The sequence below is a fragment of the Cryptomeria japonica genome, chromosome 10 (genome assembly GCF_030272615.1).
Source record: "Cryptomeria japonica chromosome 10, Sugi_1.0, whole genome shotgun sequence".
Lineage (NCBI taxonomy): Eukaryota > Viridiplantae > Streptophyta > Pinopsida > Cupressales > Cupressaceae > Cryptomeria > Cryptomeria japonica.
Window position 1 is genome coordinate 92,030,152 of NC_081414.1, and position 24,133 is coordinate 92,054,284.

A 24,133-nucleotide genomic window follows, 5' to 3' on the forward strand; every position below is an offset into this window, starting at 1 on the left:
TTTGGAGCCTTGAGGTTGTTCCCTTTGATCATCTAAAATAGCATTAGGGATTCCTTACACAAGAGAGGATAGGATACTCAACAATCCTATTCTGCGTTGATCGGAGAGAGTTGGTAATCCGACTTAAGCCACGTCAACAAAACACCCATTGCTATATAATTTGTTTGAATATATTGTTTTAAATTTTGCACAGGGTTATTGTCGATTTGAATTTAATTGTTTTGGCCATAAAACTGTTTTGAAACAGAATAAATAACCTTTGTAATTTATGTGGCCCCATCACAAATATTATCAATCAAATATTGACGTCTTAGTTCTATACTTTAATAAACATTGTAATTTTCCAAGTTTTATTTATATCCATACTTTTAACTATATAGTTTAGGGCCTAGGCATCAAATATGAATCTTTGAGCAAGCCTAGTATTGGGAGTCATAAAACCCCTTACTGTTGGCCAACACATTCAGTGTGGTCAACAAAAGCCAAGACTTGAAAAATATAAAAAGTGAAGGTAATAAATTATAATCACATTTGTCACTAGCCTTTACCCTTTGTAGCCAGCTATTTTCATGGACACTGATGAGAGCCAAAGTAACATTTTATCCTCTAAAAGTTTATGTTACATATATATTTTATGTTGGTTGTTATCTGGGGCATTTTATGTTTGTAACTATGGCAATCGTGAGAAGATTGTCGTTGATTTTTTTTACATAACCAATATAAATTAACAACGTTAGATGTGCCTCAGTTTAAACATTGTCATGATGCAGGTTCCATCTTCCTGTTGCCTATCATGGAAGAGCTTCTTCTATTGTTATATCTGGAACAGATATTATCAGACCCAGGTAATAAGGTTTCTCAGTTTCATCTTTTTGAATTTTCTTTGAAGCTTAATTCTAAAGCAATGTATGCAAACAAACTGTTATTTCTACCTTTTCATCCGTAATTTAAAGATCATATTAGATTATGTTAGTAAATGCAAAGAAATGAGATGAGAGAAATTGGCTTGAATAGCTTACACCACAAAGAGTGGTAGTAGCAATATATAGAAATCGAAAAGTACTATTCCATCTACCATATTCCAATCATACAACTGCTATATTAAATCACAGTACAACAGGTTCATTAAGAGCTGGAACAACTATAACTAGTACAACAGACATATTCAGTAACCTGCACGTAACTATCCAGGTAAACTAAATTGTGAACACTCTTTATTACATCATTATTATATTCTAATACCTCTTAATGACTAAACTAAAAGGATCAGGAAGTTTAGTCATTAAAGTACAACAGGGTCCTTGAGATGTGCAGAAATGGGAAGGAGTGTTTGAATGAGCAAGCTCCATGACATCAAGCACATGAGATAGGTGTGAAGAAAGAACAGAATGAACATGCCCTATTGTAATTGTCATTGATGTGAAAGCACATATCCAAGGAGATGAAGTACTGAAGCAAATCATGGCCAACTACACTGGCAGATCATCAGCAAAAAGGAAGGAATTAAATTGGTGCTCAAAATAAGAGTTTGATTTGCATTTAAATTAATTTATATCTATTCAGGACCAACCCATCATTCATAATGTTGACTGACCCTTGGCTTTTCCTGCCCCCTTTTAATGTTTTAAAAATTGCAGGTAATCTATTTTGGATGAGGTCGAGCCCCCCTCATAGTGGCACCCCACTTTGGGGATTTAATATTCAAAATAAATATCGCCGACCCATTTCTAGTTCCCTAATTTGGAAGGTTTTTAAATGAAATAAATGTGTTTCATGCACATATGGCCGACTATTTTCTGCATGGACCGACCCATGTCTAGCACCCAAATTTGGAAGGCTTTTAAATAAAAAAAATTGTTTTATACACATATGGCCGATCTCCTTGGAGAGTCACCTCTCTTGGGTGAAGAGATGCATTTGTGAGATATAAAATCAGGAAATGTGGAGATGTGAAATACAAGCTATTAAAACAACCATCTTTCCTATTAATACCAGACTTAGGAGCAGAATTAAATCAGACTTAATGAGCAGATTGTAAGGTTTTTTATGAGCAAATCTTAAAGAAGTTCTTGAGCAGATTTTGAAAGTGATTGATGGCAGATTTTGTGAAGGATTTTTAACAGATCTAAGAGGAGAATTATAGCAGATTTGAGCAGACCTTTTTAAGGTGATCTTGTTGCAGATTTAAGGAGACTTATTCTTCAAGAAGACTTTTTTGTTAAAGAGGTTGGTGCCTATCTATAGAAGAGATTGGTGTCTCTTGATGTTTTGGTGCTCAGTCATAGGGATTGGTGTCCACAAATATAAGTGAGGATTGGTGTCTCTAGTAGGATGGTGCCTACAAAGCTGTAAGAGAAGTTTTTGTATATAAGCAAATTGTTTTGCCATGTTTTTCTCTTGAAAGGGCTTCCACATAAATCTTGTGTTCTTGTTTTCCTAATTGTTGATATTTTGAAGTTTTTATTATTGTGGTTGTTGATTTGAAAAAATTAAAAATGATTTTATACTGATATACCACCCTCGTATAAGCTTGTGCTCATAAGTATTGTAGAGTTACTGATTTGTTTGCCTACCTTCCAGAGTGATGCATTTGGTTTGGTGAAGTCATCATCAAACAATCCTTTTGAAGCATAAAAAGCAAATGTTGTGTAGATAGTCCCGTTCAGAGACACATTTGTATAGGATGAACTTCAGCTGGAATGGACACACTTTTAGTTCTTTTCTGCTAATACATAGGTGGAGAAGTACCACCCAAAGGTTGATGCGTTGGAACACCCCATGAATTGGAAATTACATCTATCAATGATGTCATGTTATTGACTTCTACCTTGACCTCCTTAGATGTATCATTGGATCATGGTTCTTTTGGCGTGGCATGCAAAATATAATTAGTAAGTTTGTACAAACTTTTGTACACACTGCCTATTCTAATGTCTTGAGCAATTACTTTTTTGTAGTTGACATCATAAACAATACGGTTTGTCCAACAAAACTAAAGTTTTAGAATGTGACTTTTTATAATTTGGCATATAGAGTAATTTCCATGTTCAATCATAGAACATACCTAACATTTTGTAATAGAAGCTTGATGCCATTGTTGAGTGCAATTCTTACATCATTTATCTCTTTAACCATGTATGACTTGCCGTTATCAAGTGAAACCCTGTGACTATCATTAATAGAAAACTTGACATACTAGTCCTTCTAGTAGGTGAAGTGCCTAGATCAAAGAACCAACAATTGTTTTTAGTACTATCTAAAAAAGTCATCAATGGAAACTCCACATCATGGTCTTCACTAACAATAATTGCCACATTAGCTTCATTATGTTGTTTCTTGTGGGACATATCATGGTGTTGTTTCTTGCAATTATTATTCACATGCTCAGTTTGTATGATTGAAGCATTGTACTTTTATTCATGATTGTGAAGAAGAATGATGAGAACTTTGGTAGATGAATGATGAGAACTTCGGTTTGTACCTTGAGATTGTGCAACAAGTGCACTTTTTGAACTACTAGAAGAAATTCCACTCATGTGCTCTTGTTGTTGTTTCTTCTACACAAGTATGAATTGACCTTGTCAAATGTCACAATTTGACTTTTTGCCAATAGGTGTAACTGTTACAGTTGGTATAAAATGCTTTGATACCATGTAGGAGCTGAAGGTTAGCTCACACACCCTAGGATCTGCAAAACAAAAGATAGCCTTCCACAAGAGAGTGTCAAGAAAAGAGATTGTTTGATATTAAGATCTATGATAGTGATCTTTTGATCTTCTGATACTACAATGTACAAGAGCCTTGCTTATATAGGCAAGGTGAGGGATAGGATTAGACAAGATCTTTTTTCTTGATATGTGTCTTAATACTAGAACATGAGACAACTAACATAAAAAATATTTAAACCCCTAGAACACAACAAATAAATGAGATAAGATCTCATTGACAACTAAGAATTTTTCTAGAAAGATTCCTAAGACCTAAGTAAACTTAACATGTGAATAGGACCTACTAGGTGATCTAGTTAGGAAAGACACCTAATTCACACCAACAATAACAACTCCACAAAGGTTTCATAGGAGGGTGGCAAGTTGTTGATGACTAAAGAATCGTATTTTTTCTTGTCCATTGTTTTATTGATTGTGACAAAGTGAACCTTAATATCTTTGATTTTCAAAAGGTGCTCTAATAAAGATCCACCCTCGTACAATTTTGTGGTAAACAACACATTCCCCATATATAGGACTTGACTTTTCTTGGAGACTTGATTGCTTGTTTTACAAGCTTTCCCATAGTGTAAATGTAGATATGGCATTCTAGAATTAGAGGATTAAATCATAGACATAGACAACAAGAATACCAATAAGGCTTTTTAGTGACGCTTGTCACAATCATCTAGGTTGGTTGCAAGCCTAGTTTTGGTTCCTAGAGAATTCTATCAAACATTCTATATGCTCAACAGTCGTGAGTTTGTGACTTTATATAATGTTTTTTCCCAGTGAATTTTTGTGCCTCCAACAAATCTAAATTTTTAATATTTACCATTATCCTAGAAAATTAGCTTTTACTGAAACCGCCACAACCTCTTAAATTTGACCTGAAAAAATAATACTTCCTCAAAAACTTTTAGAATGATCCTGAAAATTGCAAATAAAAATCTTCCAAGATCTGTCAACTTGAAACCCTCATTCCAAAATTTGTAAATTCAAAAAAATTCAAATAGTTTTTCTAAAAAAAGGTGAGTGATCTTTAAATAAAAATGGTACATTAAATTTTTGCTGCTGGTGTAAATTTTTATTCATGTTGGATATTATTACACCTTAAGTTTACTTAGGATAATGTATTTCATAGTAGTTTGGGTATGAGACACTTGGGTGTTTGTACCACATTGGGATAGTGTGTGTAGGAGAATTTCCACCTTTTATGGTGTTGATCTTGTTACTTCTTTATCATATCCACTTATTGTGGAGTGATAATTCCACTTTCGGTGGGTGATCCACCTCATGTGGAATATTATATTGTTTCTCCTACCTACCACACCTATTTCCTACCTAACCTTGTTTCTCATTGAGCCACATGTCATGTTTGTGTGCTCACATATCCATATAGCCTTGCCTATATAAGCAGGCTCATCTACATTCTATGTAACAACAACGATTGATGATTCAGTTGATCAGTATTTTCATCTTGATAGAATACAGTTTATTCCTATCATACATTTTGTTCTCTTATTTGTGCTTTCCATTGCCTCTAGATCTTGGCAAAATCTCATATGGTATCAGAGTCATTAGAGTGCCATTGGTTTGCCAATTGAGAGAAATTTGGGGTTTTGCATTTTGGAGCTTTCTATTGCAGGTTATTATTGGAGCTTGTTGGCTCAAATCTGAGGTCACCATTGGATTGAGGAGGTTTGAGAAAGTCAGAATCGCCTTTTGTTTCGTCCAAATCCGACATCCGAAGCCAAATCTAGAGCCGTTTGAAGGGGGAGGGTGGTGACTTGTCCCGACAGCGATCTGCAATTTTGGAGCGTGTTTGGCCAAATCCGTCATCGCCATTGCGCTCAGAAGGCCCAAAAACCCTAAGATAGACTATCAATTCGTTGAAATCAGCTTCCGTCCCTCCGAGTTGAAAAAATTCCCTCTCTTGGCCCGCCGTACGCACTTGCAGGTACAGGTCTGAAAAAAATATTAAAATTTACTTTCCGTTTTTTTTTTTTTTTCAGAATTTAAAAAAAATAAAAATAAAAAATCCAAAATTTTTTTTTGGGGGGGGGGGGGTAATTTGTTTTTTTTTAATAAATTAAAATCTAAAAAAAATAATAATAATAATTTGGAACCAGGTTTGTACCTGTGGGTGACGCAGGTCCTGCGGCCTCCGCAGTGCCCATAGGCCCCTTTTTTTAATTTTTAATTTTAGTTTTTTAAATAGTTTTTTAATAAAAAATAATAATTTTTTTTTATAAAGTTTTTCTTTAATAAATTTTTATTAAAGTTTATTTTTATAAAGCTTTTCTTTAATAAATTTTTATTAAAGTTTTTTTAATATCAATTTTTTTTTTATAAAAAAAATGACTTACGCCTTTTTTTAATTTTTTTCTTTATTCTTTTTAATAAAGTTTTTTTTAATGGGCATTTTAATAAATGTTTTTTAAGAGATCTTTTAAAAACAAAAATATCATGGAATAAGTCAAATTGGGAACACATTTTTTTTTGTCCACTTCACACCTGTCTTGCAGCACTACCAACCGGCAGCCAAGGGGGGGGCCTATTGCTCCTATATTTTGCTTGACAACATCCCAATCAAAGGCATCTTCATTTGCAGTATTCTACAAGGCTTCTTTGGTGGCATCATCTTCACGTTTCCAAATTTGCACTATATCATGTTTTATGCTCTTGCATGAGCAATGTTGTACTCGCACTATCATAAAGTGCCACACCTTTTTGTATCTTGTCTTTGATGACTATTTGATGTAATCCTCTTGTACATGTAGATTAGGAATATCTTGTGAGACTTGGTGCATGGCTCCAGTTGAGACTTAGATTGTACACATTTGTGCATGGCTCCTGTGAGACTTCGATTGTACCGGTATTTCTGCTATTTACGAGTATCCAGATGATGCTCAAAGCAGGTTGTCGCCATGCCTGATCTTCATTTTGTTGCAGCGAGTGATTCATCGTCATCGACATTGGTACCTAGTTTTGTCACACTTTGACATTATTGGTGCAGCATTGGCTCTCTTTCTTTCTTATGGGGAGGTATTTTGGTCAACATCATTGGACCATCTTTGCAGGAGATTTTACATTGAGGGGGGGCTTCATGGTCTCTTCTTCTCTCTTATTCATCATTGAAAGCATTGTGTGCTTTCATCATCTCTCTTTTGGGGGGGAGTTTTTTCCCATGTGGTTTTTCTCTCTTTCCCTGCTTTATGAGAGATTTCATTGCATTGGTTTGCATGCATTTGCATTTGTACATGGGTACCTAACATGACCTTGTAGTCGAGACCCATCTTGCATTGTAGACTTAAGTGCATTTCCCTAAGTTGCACTTAAGGGGGGGTGTTGGTGTAAATATTTATTCATGTTGGATATTATTACACCTTACTTAAGTTTACTTAGGATAATGCATTTCATATTAGTTTGGATATGAGACACTTGGGTGTTTGTGCCACATTGGGATAGTGTTTGTAGGAGAATTTCCACCTTTTATGGTGTTGATCTTGTTACTAATTTATCATATCCACTTATTGTGGAGTGATAATTCCACTTTCGGTGGGTCATCCACCTCATGTGGAATATTATATTGTTTCTCCTACCTACCTTTGTTTCTCATTGAGCCACATGTCATGTTTGTGTGCTCACATATCCATATAGCCTTGCCTATATAAGCAGGCTCATCTACATTGTATGTAACAACAACGATTGATGATCCAGTTGATCAATATTTTCATCTTGATAGAATACAATTTATTCCTTTCATACATTTTGTTCTCTCTTATTTGTGCTTTCCATTGCCTCTAGATCTTGGCAAAATCTCACATTTGCCCTTATCAAAACATGGGATTTATGACCTTTAGACCCTCGTCAAATAAAATTTTCTTGTGCAATTTTTAAAACCTGCAAGTTTTGCGAGGAAAAATCGACGATTTTTCTGCCCTAGCCATGACTTCTAGCATTTTTTTCTGCAAATTTGACTTGTTGCATGACCTCTATACTGATTTTTTTGCATCATGTGCCCTTGACACAACTAGAAAAAATCATGTGCCCAAAGATCGCAATTCTATAGCCGTGACTTCATTTTCTGCTTAAAAAATGACAAAAATCAGTCAATGTGGTTGGCATTTGAGTCCTAAATTTATGCTGTGGTTTTGCCCACAATTTTCAGCTTGTGACCTGCGATTTTCTGAAATTAATGCTCATGATATTTTCTATTTTGAGTCGCACATTTGCATTTGGGTAATAGAAAACCCTAGCCACAACTTTCAAGATATTTTGATTGATTTTTCCTATGTAACTGTTTCCTTACCACCCCTTCAGGTTCTATAATGAGTTGCTTGAGTTATTTAGTGATTTCGTGACCTGTTTTGCAATCACGGCTTCTTCTTGACTTTTTTTGCTTGATCAAATTGTAACTTGAAACCCTAACCTAGAGCCTTCACTTAGAGCTCTTATATCAATGTTAGTAATTGCAAATAAATGAGATGATAAAAAATGGTTGGAATGACTTACTCCACAAAGAGAAGTAGTAGAATTATATAGAATTAGAAAAGTACTATGCATCTACCACATATAATCGTATGATTGCCATAGCAAAAGACAATACAACATGCTCATTAAGAGTTGCAATAAGTACAACTATTACAATAACCCTATTCAATGACCTACACCTAATTACCCAAGTACACTAAGTGTGAATACACTTTAATACACCATTATTATATTCTAACATATTCTAATAGATTGTAGCTTTCATTATTCTTACATCCATTTTCGAAGTGGATTACTGCTTTCATCTTTTTATATAGGTTGTTACTTTCATTATTCTTGCATCAATTTTCAAGATTGATTTTTGCCTGGCTTGTTTCCTCTTTTTAGTCATTATAGAATTTCCTTGGTATATTCTTATTTATTGTTATTCATTGTGAGGTCATGTTTTTTGTAATTGTTATCCTCAATCTTGTAATGTCCTTTCTACTTCATTTAAAAAAAAATGATTCTTTCAAATTCAAGTGGATGGTAAATAATGATGTATTCGACTTTAATAAACATTATAGAAAAATGATTTTTTTTAACAATTTGACTTTACCAAGGGGAGTTGCAAAAAAGGTCTTGAGATAATTAAAAATGACCAAATAGAAGTGACAAGAAATGGGTGGGAGGAAATCTGATTTGTAAATCTGTTTTGCTGCTTTCTAAACTACTGTGCATCTGTATGGTACTGTTTGTCTTTGCCGTACCAAACCATTACTGTTCATCCATACCCAATGATTGTTCATCTGCATGAGCACTGTTTATCCATACTGCGACAGTCCATTCATATAGCCACTGTGGAAATCTGAAAACATATATATGCTGCTCATCACAGTGCATATATATGCTGCTCATCACAGTGCATATATATGCTGCTCATCACCTTCATATGTCAATTTCAGAGTTCAGTTACACCTGGCAAGGTTTTTTAAACTCCCACAAACCCTCCAAACCACCTATACTCTTTCATTTTGTTAATTTTCTCATGTGCCATGGTGGCGTCCAACCACTCAAGGTCCAACGAATGCCTATATATGACTGATAGCTTTTAGTCAGCAGCTATAAGGTGGTACCAACCAAGGGAAGACTTATTTTTGTTTGCTAGTGGCTGATATTCGCTCCCATGATTTTTGTTTGATTTGCTGAACGGGATTGTTATTGCAGATTGAATGTTTACCAATCACAGTGCATATATATGCTGCTCAGTACCTTCATATGTCAATTTCAGAGTTCAGTTACACCTGGCAAGGTTTCTTAAACTCCCACAAATCCTCCAAACCGCCTATACTCTTTCACTTTGTTAATTTTCTCATGTGCCATGGTGGCGTCCACCACTCAAGATCCAACGAATGCCTATATATGACTCTGATAGCTTTTAGTCAGCAGCTATAAGGTGGCACCAACCAAGGGAAGACTTATTTTTGTTTCCTAGTGGCTGATATTCGCTCCCGTGATTTTTGTTTGATTTGCTGAACTCTAGAAACGTTATTACCAGTTAATTCTTATCCTCACGTATTGTTTTGTAGCACGGCTCTTCAAGTCTTCAGACCTCTATATTGCTCGCGGCTGCCAAGTCTTACTATTCTAGATGCCTTCTCCAGCATTGGTAAATATAAATCATTTGTTAATGGTAGCTCCTCATACATTCACAATTCCCCTGGAGTATGTGTTGCCCCTTAAGTATAAATTTCAATCTAATAGCTAGTGGCCAAGATAAGAGAATTCGATTGCCTTATTGTTGTCAGGCCACATTTGAATGAAGGACACCATATTTAAATAACCCACGTCCTTTCTTTAGAGTCGCCCAGATTTAGCTCAAATTGCAGGTCTCTATTTCCTCGTGTCATGATTTCCCTTATAAATCATTGACTAATCAATCCCATCTAAAATTTTTTAAATCTTTTCATTCATCAATCATGCAGCTTGGACGATAGCATTTCAAACAAACTGTTACCTTGAATCACTACTTCCGATGATCATGAAAGGGAGCACCTAGTAATAGAAGAAGTGTAATGTCTCCCTACCTGATTAACATAATTAATCTATTTCAATATACTAAAATTGATTGAGAGACTAATCATGAAGCCAGTCATTGATATTCTTCAATTTATTAGTTATTAACAAGTGCTTATTTATTTTCCTCATTAGATGATTAATTTCAGTATTCATAGTTCTTAATATAGATATCAGACCCTGCTACTACTTCAGTTTCAAGGGAGAAGGGTGTATGTATGTTACCAAAGTACTTAGAGACCAAATACAATAGGCTCCCTCAAAGTTTACAGATCCAAGCCCTTACCTATCTTGGATTTATACCCTCAAGGCTTATGGGTCGCTGAATCTTACCCCATCTTGGGACTTAACCTATTGCTTGGATTTAGATTGCCCCTCTTTGGAACATCTCATCCCCATATTTTTAAATATTGACAGTAATAACATGATTTAGACTATAAGTATACCAACTTCTCATGTATTATGAATATATATGAAATAAAGTATGACTGTCATACATATTGCAGTTTATATTAATATTACTACTAAATTCTGCATAACAACATTATCAGGGTTCATATATTAAGCACATCCCCATGCATACCACCAAGAACACAGATGTTACTGCCTGTAACTTAATAACAGTTCTGAACTGATCTGATCAATGGTGATGTCACTAGATGCTGTTGATTCCTTCCCTTTATATCTCTCAGTGTGAAGGAGAGGTCACACCTCTTCATCATGTATGCCCTTTGGCAAGAGACATGCCCTTTCACCATTAGCACCCTTTGAAAGAATGCAACTCTTCATTATTTCTGCCCTTTGAAAGGGACACAACCTTCCACAATCAGATCTGCACTTCTTATTTAAATCAGATCTGCATTTCTCATTTCCAAATTCTCCCCTCCTCAAATGAGGTTCTCTTCTTCCTTTTATATCTCACGTTTGAGGGAGTCACAACTTATCATTTCATGCCTTTTGACTATTCATTAACTTTAATAAAATTTTAATTATATTCTGTTATAATTTAATTTAATTTTTATATTTATTCTTTTGTATTTTAATTTTATTATTATTATAATTTATTATTAAATTATATTTCAAAGTAGGGACATTACAAGAAGTATTAAATGATACAAACAAGAAAGAGAAATAATACAAACTCCATAAATTTATCAATTTGCTACAAATCATTAATAAGTTTATAAATGTTCAAACTTGCATTCAGCACAAAGGCAACTTCTGTATGAAATTGCTTCAACTGATTCTGAGGGTTTCCATCCTGAAATCCCAAACCTTCAGCTCACTGTTGATCCCTGGATGGAATTGCTCTATTGAGGTAGAGGGTTTTCGTCCTTAGCTTCAGCCGTTCAGATTTTCATCCATCAAGTAGCCATTGGGGTTATGTAGAAATTTGGCCACAAGCACAAATCTCAAAAAGAGAAATTATCAGACTTCCAAATGAATCCCTTTCTTCTCTTTGGCCTCCTATAATCCTTTTGCTTCATTAAAGTGACTTAATAACTTACTTTTTTGGTCCTGAACTAATGTACTTTATAAACACTTTATTATTGTGACCTTTTTGAATAATTAAAATAGTCGTCTTTTAAAATATAACATAAAGTTAGCTTTGACTACTTAATTTTAATTATTTAATTATTCTTAAAGGTCAGGTGGAAAGGGGACATTATATCAATCTGCACAGCTTTACAAGGTCTTCCTCACTTTGGATCAGCATACCCTTCCGAGGACTTCCTTGCTTTGTACATTGTACCCTTCCTAGGGCATCCTTGCTTTGATATCAAATGTTGGAACGACGATTGCATGAAGTTCTAGAGAAATAGATGACACACTTCAATGAGAATGTCTTGTATTTGTTATTGAGTGGGGAAGTTCCAAGGTGGTTGTAACTTAATTGGAAATTATTATTTAGACATAATTAAATGGGTGTTATTACATTTATAACTATTACATTTATAACATAAACAATAAAATGCCTGTATTCAAACATTATATTGTATCTAATATTCACCAAGTAATCTTTGTAACATTTTTAAAATGGTCTCTAGGCATCTTCATTCTAAATATATAATTATATTATTATCACATTTTTTGATTTCAAATTGTGTTGTTCAAATCCAAACATTTGGTAAAAGGTGTGTAAGTGGACACAGGTAAACTTGATAAACTCTCCTTAAACAAGCACCTTAGCCTATTCACAAATCTTTTCTGTTTTTGCTAATCCCAGTAGGATTTTCTAACAAACTAAATTCAACATTCTCCAATTATAGTTCCTAATTAACTTCCTGCTTTCCTATTACAGGCTTAGAAGATCATTGTAAATTCTGGCATCTGTATTCCACTTTTTTGGATTCTGTGGACATTATAATATTTTGCATTTGTCTTCTCATGTTAATGGATTCCAAGGTAGTTTTAGTATTTACCATGACCAAAGTTGAATCTTGTGTGAAGGGTGCCTTGGGTGGTTCAATCATGATCATGTAGTGGTGTCAGTATTTTTGATATAATATTGAAAACACCAATTTTATCTTAGAAAACTAAACCTTAGTAAGGTTGATAGCATTTAGATGGTGAATAAAGTGCTCAGATATGTGATTGATTTTACTGGACTATAGATAAATAATTTTGACTCAGCCTTCCAGTTGTGAGTTAAAAGCTATGGTCTGTTCTTGGCTATTATATGACTTGTCTTTATCAAAATACCTCTTAAAAAGTAATCAGCTTTATTTGATTTTTGCAGAGGACAAAAGCGCCCAGTTGGTAATTCTCCACCAGGTTTTGGGCCAAGTGTAAAACTTGATTTTGAGCTTGAAATGGTAAAGTTCTTGGCAATTTTGCAGTAAATGAAATATAGTAGCGATGACAAATTCTACAGCACAGCTTACATTTTATTTGTTTGGAAGTTCAAACTTTAATTATTAAAGGGAAAGGAAGAGGAGCGAGTTTAGCTTTACAAAATATTTTTTTCTGGATATGAGGAGCAGAACAATAGAAAATTATAGCAGAAATGATTTTACTCAAAAAATTGCAAAAAGTGGCAATTGGATGTCATTATAGTATCCTAGAGCAAAACATGATCTTTAGATTAAAAAATTAAAAGCATGGACAGCTGAAAGCCTCAAAGGGGTTATAATAGATATTTGAAACTGAAGGCAGGGAATGTATGGATTTAGCCTTTGGATTCATAGGTCATACTTACATTGGTTGTCTAGAGTCATTTGTTACTTGTTCTGAGTTCTTCATATTGTCTTATTTTTCCTCATATTGTAAGAAGGATATAGGTTTTGACCCTTGTTCAAATATGTAAGTTTCATGTTTTATCCAATATATATTGGTTGATGATTTGGGGATTTTTCTTCCAGGCTATGCTAGTTGGTCCGGGAAATGAGCTGGGTACATCTGTGAACATTGATGATGCAGCTGATCATATCTTCGGATTGGTTTTAATGAATGATTGGAGTGGTAGTCATTCACAACAATTATTCACCTTTTGACCCTTTTCAATTTTCCTGAAAGCCTTGAGATTGTGGCAATAAAATAGATGGAAGAAACTATTTATTGGAATAATAATGCTATTTCTTTCACAATTTAAATGATACTTTATTTAATGTGAATATATTTTCTAGGCCAATTTTGTTTGGAAAAGTTATTAAAGCATATTCTTACTCAGAAAATGGCATTTGCAGCCAGAGACATACAAGCATGGGAAGCTCAACCTCTTGGACCTTTTTTAGGAAAGAGCTTTGGTATGTTTAGCTATTGTTTAATTTGCTGTAGGAGAATAGAGCACCTTTTAAGTAAGAACCAAATGGCTGCCAATTAGCTTATGCTAATTTCACAATGCTGTAACTGAATATTGTAAAATTAGTCTTATTTTATTGTTTACAATTGTAGGAACAAGCATCTCACCTTGGATTGTAACTCTGGAGGCATTAGAACCATTTGCCTGTGAAGCTCCATCCCAGGTGACGTGGGTGTCCCTTTGTTTAGTCTATAGTTGAAGATTTGGAACATTTTCAAATTATTATTTTTCAGAACTGGATTCTTCTTGTGAATATGGCGGCCCTGCATCATATATTTTCACCATGTGAAGAATCCTTTTCTTTGAAGAAGCTCAGGAATTTTCTGGCCTTGTATCATACATTAAAAAACATCTATTGAAGATCATCTCCTTTCATATTTATTTTAGAAGTGTACTATTGATACTTAAGTCTCATGGAGGATGCTTGTTAGAAAAAATTAGTTAGTTAGAAAATTGAAAATAGAGCTGGAAACATTACAAAGTTTGTTTTACACGACTCCATTTTCTTTTTTCCTACATGGTCTCTTTATGTGAACTATTATATGATGTCTATCGAAGTACCAATTATTTTATATCCAAGCTCCATTACATACTTTTGTTCGAAAATGTTTATGTTCCATTTTCAACTCTGGAAGCGAATAACCAAAAGCATTAAATATAACTGTAGAAATATCTCTATAATTATAGATGCAAGGGAGCACCTAAAGCATATCCATCACAAATGACTGTTGGTATAATATTTTTACTGTATCCTAAGTATAACATTGCAACATAATAACTTAAGTTATTTAGGAAGTCTTTTAAGTTGTCATTCTTATCTCTAGATTGTTTCCCTTTTTGGAGATAAGCTCGCTTAGGTGTCCTAGTGTATGAACCGCAGTACTCATATAGGTGTTATGTTGTAGATTGTTTCTTTTGAAGTTCTCTGCTTCATCCAGTTTCTCTACTTTGTTGACAGCTAGATCTCAAGTTTTTAAGCTTAAATATTTTAATTTAATATATATTGACTCGTATCCCAAATGTTTATAATATCAATCAATGTTACGTGTATTTACTAGTCAATAGAAGTGAAGTTTTGTCAAAATTTCATGTCCAAGAAAAAATCAGAAATTAAGATTTTAATAAAGATTTATGACGTTTACTCCAGGATCCACCCCCATCAGCCTATCTAAGTGGAAAAAACTGCCAAAGCTATGATATCCCCTTGGAGGTATATGAACATTTCATTATTCCCATGTTAAAATATTGTAACTTTAGCTTCAAATTTTAATTATTAGTTGGAGGTATCCTCTTATTTGAATGATTACAATATCTTTGGTACAGAATTTCTGTTCATTTTGTCTATTTTCTCTTAAGGTTGCCATAAGACCAGCAGGAGAGGAAAAAGCTTCAGTTGTATGTAGAAGCAATGCAAAACACTTGTAAGAGAATTTTTACTTGCATTTCTTTTTAACTTGATTGGTTTTCTTTTTTCATCCCTTTTCTTATCTCTATTTTTTCAAAATGAGTTAATTATGTTAAATTAAATGACCAAGATGTACAAAAAAACAAACTCAGGGTTTAGCTTAAGTTTCTGAAGATCACCATGATAGAAAGCAGGGGAGAAAATATAGAAACATAGAAATGATATGGACAAAAAAGCTATAACCGGTAGCACTAGAAAATGTATAGAGTAGTTTGCCCTGAGTAATACACAAGACATACAAAAAAAGGATTATACCAATATTTCAGAGTGCATAATGATAAAAATTAAAACCATTAATTTTCAGCTAAGAAACATACGAGAAATCATTTTAATCTAAGGGTTAGGGGAATGTTCCCTGGTTGGTGGTGATTTCTCCCCAGGCAAACAATCCTTTTTCCTCGCTGGTTGTCATTTCAGTCACCTACCATTTGGACTTCCATGCCTTGGAACATGCCTTCAGTGACTGATCCATTGTTTTGTGGAATGAAGATTACTTAATTATCTGTTAGCGCACAAGTTAACAATTGTTTTGCATAAGCCTCATAGAAAAATTGTTTTCCTTGGAAAATGAAATGTAAAGCTCAAATTTTAAAAAAGCAGTTTTCTCCCATATAACTTCCCACATAATGCAAGGATGATCTTCATTTTTAATATCCATATAATGATGGACCAGTCCTCTTTAAATTATATGGGTGTTCCAGACCGATTCTCAAACCTCATGATAGTTCATATATTACATGTCAACAACTGCTTACGAATGATAAGTTTCTTCCAGTGAGTCAATTTAGCAAAATATTTAACATTTGAGAAAATGGATTGTGGCATTATGTAGGGTGTAAACTTTGTTAAATCTTTTTTGGACTAATGTTAAGGCTTGGAAGTGGGTAGAAACTTTAGAATACTATTCAGTTTAGAATAACACTGTAATGCCCATAGCTGGGATATTAGCTTACTTTTCAAAATTTGAAAAGAAGAACACAATCCTTAACACTTTCTGATCACCAAGATCTGGATGGACAAGGTGAGAGCATACTTTAGCCAGGATGTTAACAAAAAAATTATATTTCACTCATTGGCAGCAAGCTGCATGGTTTACAATTCATGCAAAAATTGGAAGATAAATTTGTTGAGTTTGGTGGCAGGCCTTCTAGAGAAAAACATGCAACTATTGAATTGATATAAATGATGTAGATCTTAATGAGGGATCTGGCAGAAAATCTTCTAGTATCCACTTACAATATTAATGTAAAATATTATTTGGTGGAGAACTGCACAAATGAAACCATATACACTAATTACATGAGCGCACATGTAATGTCCCCCCTTTGAAATATATTTAATAATAAAATTAAAATACAAAAGAATAAAAATAAAATTAAAATTAAAATATAAAAGAATATAATTAAATATAATTAAGTTAATGAATGGTCAAAAGTCATGTAATGAAAAGTTGTGACTCCCTCAAACATGAGATATAAAAGGGAGAAGAGAACCTCATTTGAGAGGGGGCGATAGAAAAAGGAAGAAGGAAGGTGTGGTGACCATTTCACACATCACCCCATCAAAGATGAGGACCTCCCTCTTTTTGCGTCCAGCAGTAGTAGTCAGTCGATCAAACGGTTAGCACTCTAAGATTAGACTCCAAGATGAAGATTTTCCTTGTCCTAGAGCATTTCCGATTGCAATGACTAAAGATGATATTCATAAGTTAAGAGAGATGAAGGAGAGATTGAGATCATCGAAGTCTCTTAGCTTAGGTCAATTAGGGTTTGAAGAGAGCATGAGGAGTGAGAATCAAGGAAGTCCCAACTACATTGAAATGTCAAGAATTAATGCAAATGAACCCCTGATGGCCGATTCGGTGAAGAAGGTTTTGACAACAAAGGATGAAGTTTTGAATCATGATTTGCCTTAGAGATGAAAATTTGGTAAACTTAGTTTCAAGATCTTGACAAAACTTTGGAATACAAATGGATTGCAAAGCTAGCTGATTGGGCCGACTAAGTTAAAAGATGCAAAGGTCTCCAAATTGGCCGATTAAGTAGTGAGATGCAAAGGTCTCCAAATTGGCCGATTAAGTAGTGAGATGCAAAGGTCTCCAAATTGGTCGATTCACTAATGGTTTCCAAAACAAGTCAGTGTGGCTGATCACACCATGAGATGCAAAGGTGTCTTAGAAAGCCACCTCAATCTTAAGTTGCAAAGGTCCCTTGAAAAGCCGCCTCAATCAAATGTTGCAAAGGTGCCTTCGAAATCCGCCAAAGTGTGCAAGTTGCAAAGATGTCTTAGAAAGCCGCCTCAATCCAAAGTTGCAAAGGTGCCTTGAAAAGCCGCCTCAATCAAATGTTGCAAAGGTGCCTTGAAAAGCCGCCTCAATCAAATGTTGCAAAGGTGTCTTAGAAAGCCGCCTCAATCTAAAGTTGCAAAGGTCCCTTGAAAAGCCGCCTCAATCAAATGTTGCAAAGGTGCCTTCAAAATCCGCCCAAGTGTGCAAGTTGCAAAGGTGTCTTAGAAAGCCACCTCAGTCCAAAGTTGCAAAGGTGCCTTGAAAAGCCACCTCAATCAAATGCTGTAAAGGTGCCTTGAAAAGCCGCCTCAATCAAATGTTGCAAAGGTGCCTTGAAAAGCCGCCTCTAAGCAAATATTGCAAAGGTACTTAAAAACACCGCCTTCAACAAAAGTTGCAAAGGTGCCTCAATAGGCCACCTAGACCAAATGATGCAAAGCAAGTTCAAAAACCCGCCAACATTACTAGGTGTAAAGGATAGCTAAAAAGCCGAAATGATGAGGCAAATGAAGAAGCCGGCCTTCAAGGATGAGCGCTCCCCAAACAAAGAGCAAATTAAATGTTTTTTCTTTTAGATGCAAGTCGGCCTATGGGAAGGAGAAATGAAAAGACACATCTCTAGCCCTCAACGCCTGTATATAAGAAAGTATTCTTGTTCATTTCAAAACATCATTCAAGTCAATCAACAATATTCTGCTCTGCAAATACAAGAGACCAGTGAACTACATCTCTAGGAGCAATTTAATTCTGATTTGCATCTCAGAATCAGCAATTTTGAAAGGTGAATTCTATCTATATTAGCAATTTTTAGCAACAGATTTTGATCATTTCACAGTTCACTGATCAAAATACATTTTCAGGGAAGGCGTAATTGATTTGAAGATCTTTTATTCTGACTTAGAAGCATTTTCAGTTCAATTTGAAAGCAACCTGGGCAAAGATTGGTGAAAATCTGTATACCATCATATCTACATCTGCATATAAAAGGCGAAATAAGATCAAATCAGACCTTGACATTTGGCAAATCAACATTTGTAAGCTTGCATCTTATTGCCAAAACCACTTTTATAAATCCTAAGGTTTTGATAATTTGCTATAGAGGTTTGAAAATCTTAGTTCTTATCTCATTTCCAGGTCTGATTTTTATCAAAGAGCTGTAGCTTTCAAGTTTTAACAAAAGTTTTTGTTTGCCTTAGCAAAGGTAAGATAAGTTGTTGGTCAAATTGAATATCACTAGCATTCTTATCTATCACATCTCATTCCTCAAAACTTCAAAAACCACATCTATTTGGTGACAAAATTATCTTGTTTGCAGGCCAATGACTGAAGTGAAGACACGAGGAAATAAGAGGCAAGTCCTAATGAAGAACGAATTCAAAGACACTCTTTGAAACTAAACTCACCTCCAAATGGTGAAAGATCAGCGACACCAACTTCGGGCACGCTAATATGGAAGATTTTCGAGATCGAGTGTTTGGTAGAAGCAAATACACCGCTTCGAAGATGGCAAAGAAATTCACAAGGAATGACATTGCTCACATTGCAAGCTTCCCACCAGCAGTACAATGTAGCAAATGGGTTCTAGATTGTGCAAAGCATTATGACCTGGAGAGGAGGATTATAGTAGCACCAAATGGGAGCAAGATAGCATACCTCACGGAGCTATCTATAGCTGAAGTATTCAATGTGCCTACATACAACAAGCTCATTTACAAGAGTAAGGATGATGCATTAGCACTATACCAAAGCAAACCAGAGATATGCGATGACATCCTCAACAAGAATTGGATTATAGTGATAGAACCATGGAGTAGTCATAAGAGAGTACCTAAGAAGATGCTCCTCAAATCAGATTTCAAGGAAGGACCAACCGAGCTTATAATGATGTTTAACAGAGTTATGGGATCCCCACAAAATGCATCCTACGAATCTTGGATGTGGTACTACATAGAGGAAGTGACTAAAGGTGTTAACACAATCAATTGGGCCAAGATAGTGAGTGATAATCTACATGAGCAATTGAAGAATGTAGGACAAACTAAAACATTTTATATGAGTTCATACTTAATCTACATTTTGGCAAGATTTGGGAAGTACAAAGTTTTGAATTGTAGAGCACCTGTTGGACCAGAACAAGGGCAAATGCTCTCATATGATGCATATCCACAATTGCACTTGAACAATCGTGTCGCTCATTTCAGGAGGGTGAACAATGCATTCACCATGCATATTGTGAGAACATTACAAGGGGGCACTCATATTAGACTATCTAAAGTGTCGATGAAGCTGATAAAGAAGTATGGGTGTTGGTATACTCAATTTCCAAAATTCACATATTTGAGGATACAAGGATGCTCTTCATATGCCTACCATCTACCAAGATATCCTACTGATAGGATAGTGTTGTTTGAAGTATCCAGGCAACTATTGGAATATGATGCAATTGAGAAGAGAAAGAAGAAAGCTAAGACTACCTTCCCAATCATGGTGGGAAAATCACTTGAAACATGCTCCACCCTTTCAGCAGCACAAGGATCAGAAGAAGAGCTACAACATTATAATCTCGAGATTCATACCTCAAGGAGCAACTTTGATCCCTATCATAACATCATGACAATGAATAAAGAGAAGTTTCACCACTTCATGCATATTGAAGATCATTGGGCTAATGCAGCTGATGATTTTGAGATAAGAGAAAGAGCATACTCAAGATTATCTCTTAAATTGATCAAGCACACAAGAGTATTGCGGGTACCAGAGCAGATTGAGGGAGATGAAGATGTGATATTACCATACTATAAAAAAGAAAAGGACAAACCTCTTTCTTCAATAGATTGGTATGCTCCCGAGATCACCCAACCAGAAGTCATAAATCAAGTAGTGTTAGACAACACTAAGAAGTGGACATTGTATCAAGCTGATAAATTGAGAGCAAAAGGTATCACTCCGACATATGATCGGATGGATAATGAGGAGTCATCATCTTATCAATATGAGAATTCAGAAGAGTGAAGATGAAAACACATGAAATGAAGTGAACACACAAGGGGAGAGTAGTCAACGGGAAATTCCTGAAAGTTCACAAGCCCAAGCAAAGAAGAGAAAAAGGGTGAATGATAATCGAGCTCAGGAAAAGAAGCAAAGGTCATCAAGAACTCCATCTACCACTAGTACTCCTTCTAGAAGGGAAGTGAATATCTTTGTAGACATGAATGCAGCTTTGAAAGGAAAGAACATCTCACAAGAAGATGAAGGAGTTATTCAAAACACACAAGATAGGAGAAGTGTCAATGAATCTAATGATACCAATCAGCAAGAGGATCAAGAAGTCAATTCACCACCCCATAATGAAGAACCTATTTATGATCAGCAAATCAACACAAATGAAGAAGTACAAGGTATGGATGTTGATAATCAAAATCAAGAACATTATGAAGACACATTCATGGCCCCCGAGAGTAATCAGCAGCAATCCGGTTTAGGAGAGGTGGATGATCAAGCACCCGAATGGTTGAGAGAAAGAATAAAGAAGAAATCAGTGACAATAGTAGATGAGGTTAGATATTTGGATACTTTGCTTGCTAGAGTAGAACAAAATAAAGAAAAGAAGCCTAAGAAATATTCCAAGATTGTGAATGATGCATCTGGCTCTCGAAAAGTACAAGTGGCTATTCCCAAATTTGATAAACCAAGGGATCAAATTACAACAGAAGATTATGACATAAGGGAGATGGACATTGGTCCTATCACTTAGGTTGTTGAAGAATTTTAGACTCAATTAGTAAACACACAAGCTTAGATCTTTGCGTGATTTAGCTTCAATTTGTGAGAGGTATCCATATTTGGACTTTGTTCCTTAGAATGGATTGCATGATTGGGTCCTACCAAATGTTGATATTGTAGACTTTTTAGGTCAATTTTCTCTTCCAATCTATTTGCGTTTCTTTGGACAAGCTACCTCCTTTCAAGTATTCTTTAGATGCCTCCCATTGCCTTCTTCCCAAAAAGTTGGTTCTCAATAGATTAGTTAGAGAGGACATCTACAAGTGGTGTAACTAGGTCAACTGGAGCTCTCTTGTGTATACTCTCAGCCACAAACCAGATTTTAAGTTAAGCTTTTTTTATATGGTGGAGATGGGACCATTATTTGGCCCAACTATCTTCAGCATTATTAGTCGTGGTCAAAATATTCCCCTTGTCTATTGAGAGTGTGTTCCTACCAACCAAGAGATGAAACAAACCATTATACACCACAAAGTGAAAAAGTTCCACCTATGGTCTCTCCAAGAGGTGGAGACCAAGGAGCATTTTATTTTCTTGCGTCTTTCCTACTATGAGATGTATTAGGGATACCGGTGTTTGTATAAAGACTCTAGTGGCTTTTTATTCACTTTCTTTTGCTAGCTTGATTAGGGACACTTAACTTATTTATTTGTAAAGTCGCCACTTCAAGGCATATGACATTATGTGGGGGGCCCAAGAGCTACCAAATCGGTTACTTTCATCTCTTAGCATGTCATATTTGTTAAGAAACCTTTGAATCTTGTTGATCTTTCACAAAGGAGGCAAGATCAATGAGAGATTGTTCATCCTTGTGATCTACTAGTACTAGGTTCCTGTTGTGACCTATTTCACACATCGCCCCATCGCAGATGGGGACCCCCTATTTTTGCTTTTTAAGGTTTTGTCCTAGCTCTGTAGTTTCATAATCCATTTTGTTTGAGAGTTTTGAGTCAGAGTTTTTGAAGTCATCCTGAGCCAAATAGAGAGATCATGCAAAGCCTTCCAAATTTCAAAATTGGCAAGTCAAAATCCACCTAGCATATGTCAAGGTTGGCAAAGCCTTTGTCAAGTCCGCCTAGAAGAAGACATGGCACAAGGAAGGTGAAGTCCGCCCTTGGATTGTCCAAGAAGGTTCAAACTCCGCCCTATGGAAAATGTCTTGACTTCATCAAAGTTTGCCCTCTTTGGTAGAAAGAAGGTGAACCCCACCCATGAGATAGAATGTCACAAGACCTTCAAAGTCTGCCCTTGGCTAATGCACTCCTAACTCCGCCCAAGCTTGGAAAAGCACATTAAAGTTGGAATAAAACTCATGAAGTCCGCCATCTAGAAAAGCAAACACAATTGGCATAGCATTCCAAGTCTGCCTTGTCGAAGGAGACACCTCCAAAGTCCGCCTAGGTGGAGTATAGCATACATATGGCCAAGTTCACCATGAAGAAGAAAAGAATGGATAAGAGGACTAACAATTTTGACAAGTAAGCAAGGTGAAATATACTTGAAGTCTGCCCTCTTCTCAGCATGTCTAAGCAACTTCCAACTCCGCCCTTGGGTAGACATGATCCAAGTTCGCTCTCTCTGGCAAGACATTGACAATGAAACACATATTAGGAAGAAAATAAAATTTTGCCAAAATAAATTGTCCGAACACTTTGGAAGTTCGATCAAACACAAGTTGGCAAGACTTACACATTCCAAATTTGCCTAGGCATAAATGGAATATGTGAAGATGCCTGAGCCGGATGAAAGTTTGTCCATGACCTATGTGTAAAACATGAAGACAATCAACTTGCCATGATGAAAGACAAAAATTGGCTAAAGGAAAAATAATTTCAACACTTAGAAATATTTTTGAAAAATTCAAGAAAATTCAATTTGAAAAGAAAGTTCTAGAAGATTCCTTAGCTAGCTGAAGTTTTGAGAGAGAAATAAAACTTTCCATTTTGGAAAGATTTAAAACATTAAAACACAAAAAAATAATAAAAAATTAGAAAAAAAACACAAGAAGCTTCTAAGATTAAAACCTTAAACTCTATATTTTCAAACAGTCACTTTCAAAATTCACTATTCAGGTTGGAAATTTGGAGAGCAATTGAAAAGAAGTTCTCTCATATTTTTTAGAAAATTAGTTTTTGAAGAGAAATTTTCAAGAATCAAAATTTTTTCCAAGTGTTGGAACACAGAACAAAGTGCTTTTTCTGATTTTAAGGCAGAATTTTCAGAATTAAAGGTGAATTTCAGTCACCAAGAGCAATTTCAGTGATCCAAAATCTGAATTTGACTGAATTCTTCTACCTTTTTGTCTTATTTCTCATCAAATTTGTCGATTTCTAGACCAAATTCTTCATTTTCAGTCTGCTTTTTCGCAGAAATTTAGCTTTTTGATAAGCTGAAAGTAAAATTTTCAAGAAAAAAGGGTCTAAAATCAGCAAGTTGTCTTGAAAATAATATTGAATTTTTATGTGTTATGCAAGTTAATGACCACCAAAGGAGCACCTTCCAGAAAAGCACCAATGAACTTTGCCAATAAAAGAGTT

General features: G+C 35.1%; 1 protein-coding gene across 1 annotated transcript in view; it reads left to right on the plus strand.

Annotated features, from left to right (window-relative positions):
* Positions 1-24,133, plus strand: part of LOC131049616 (fumarylacetoacetase) — a 109,620-nt gene that overhangs the window by 64,756 nt on the left and 20,731 nt on the right. Inside the window, exons 5-11 of the mRNA XM_057983671.2 lie at positions 771-845; positions 13,000-13,075; positions 13,622-13,721; positions 13,946-14,005; positions 14,154-14,224; positions 15,209-15,271; positions 15,418-15,482. Coding sequence (XP_057839654.2) covers positions 771-845; positions 13,000-13,075; positions 13,622-13,721; positions 13,946-14,005; positions 14,154-14,224; positions 15,209-15,271; positions 15,418-15,482 — 510 coding nt within the window. The remainder of the gene's footprint in view (positions 1-770; positions 846-12,999; positions 13,076-13,621; positions 13,722-13,945; positions 14,006-14,153; positions 14,225-15,208; positions 15,272-15,417; positions 15,483-24,133) is intronic.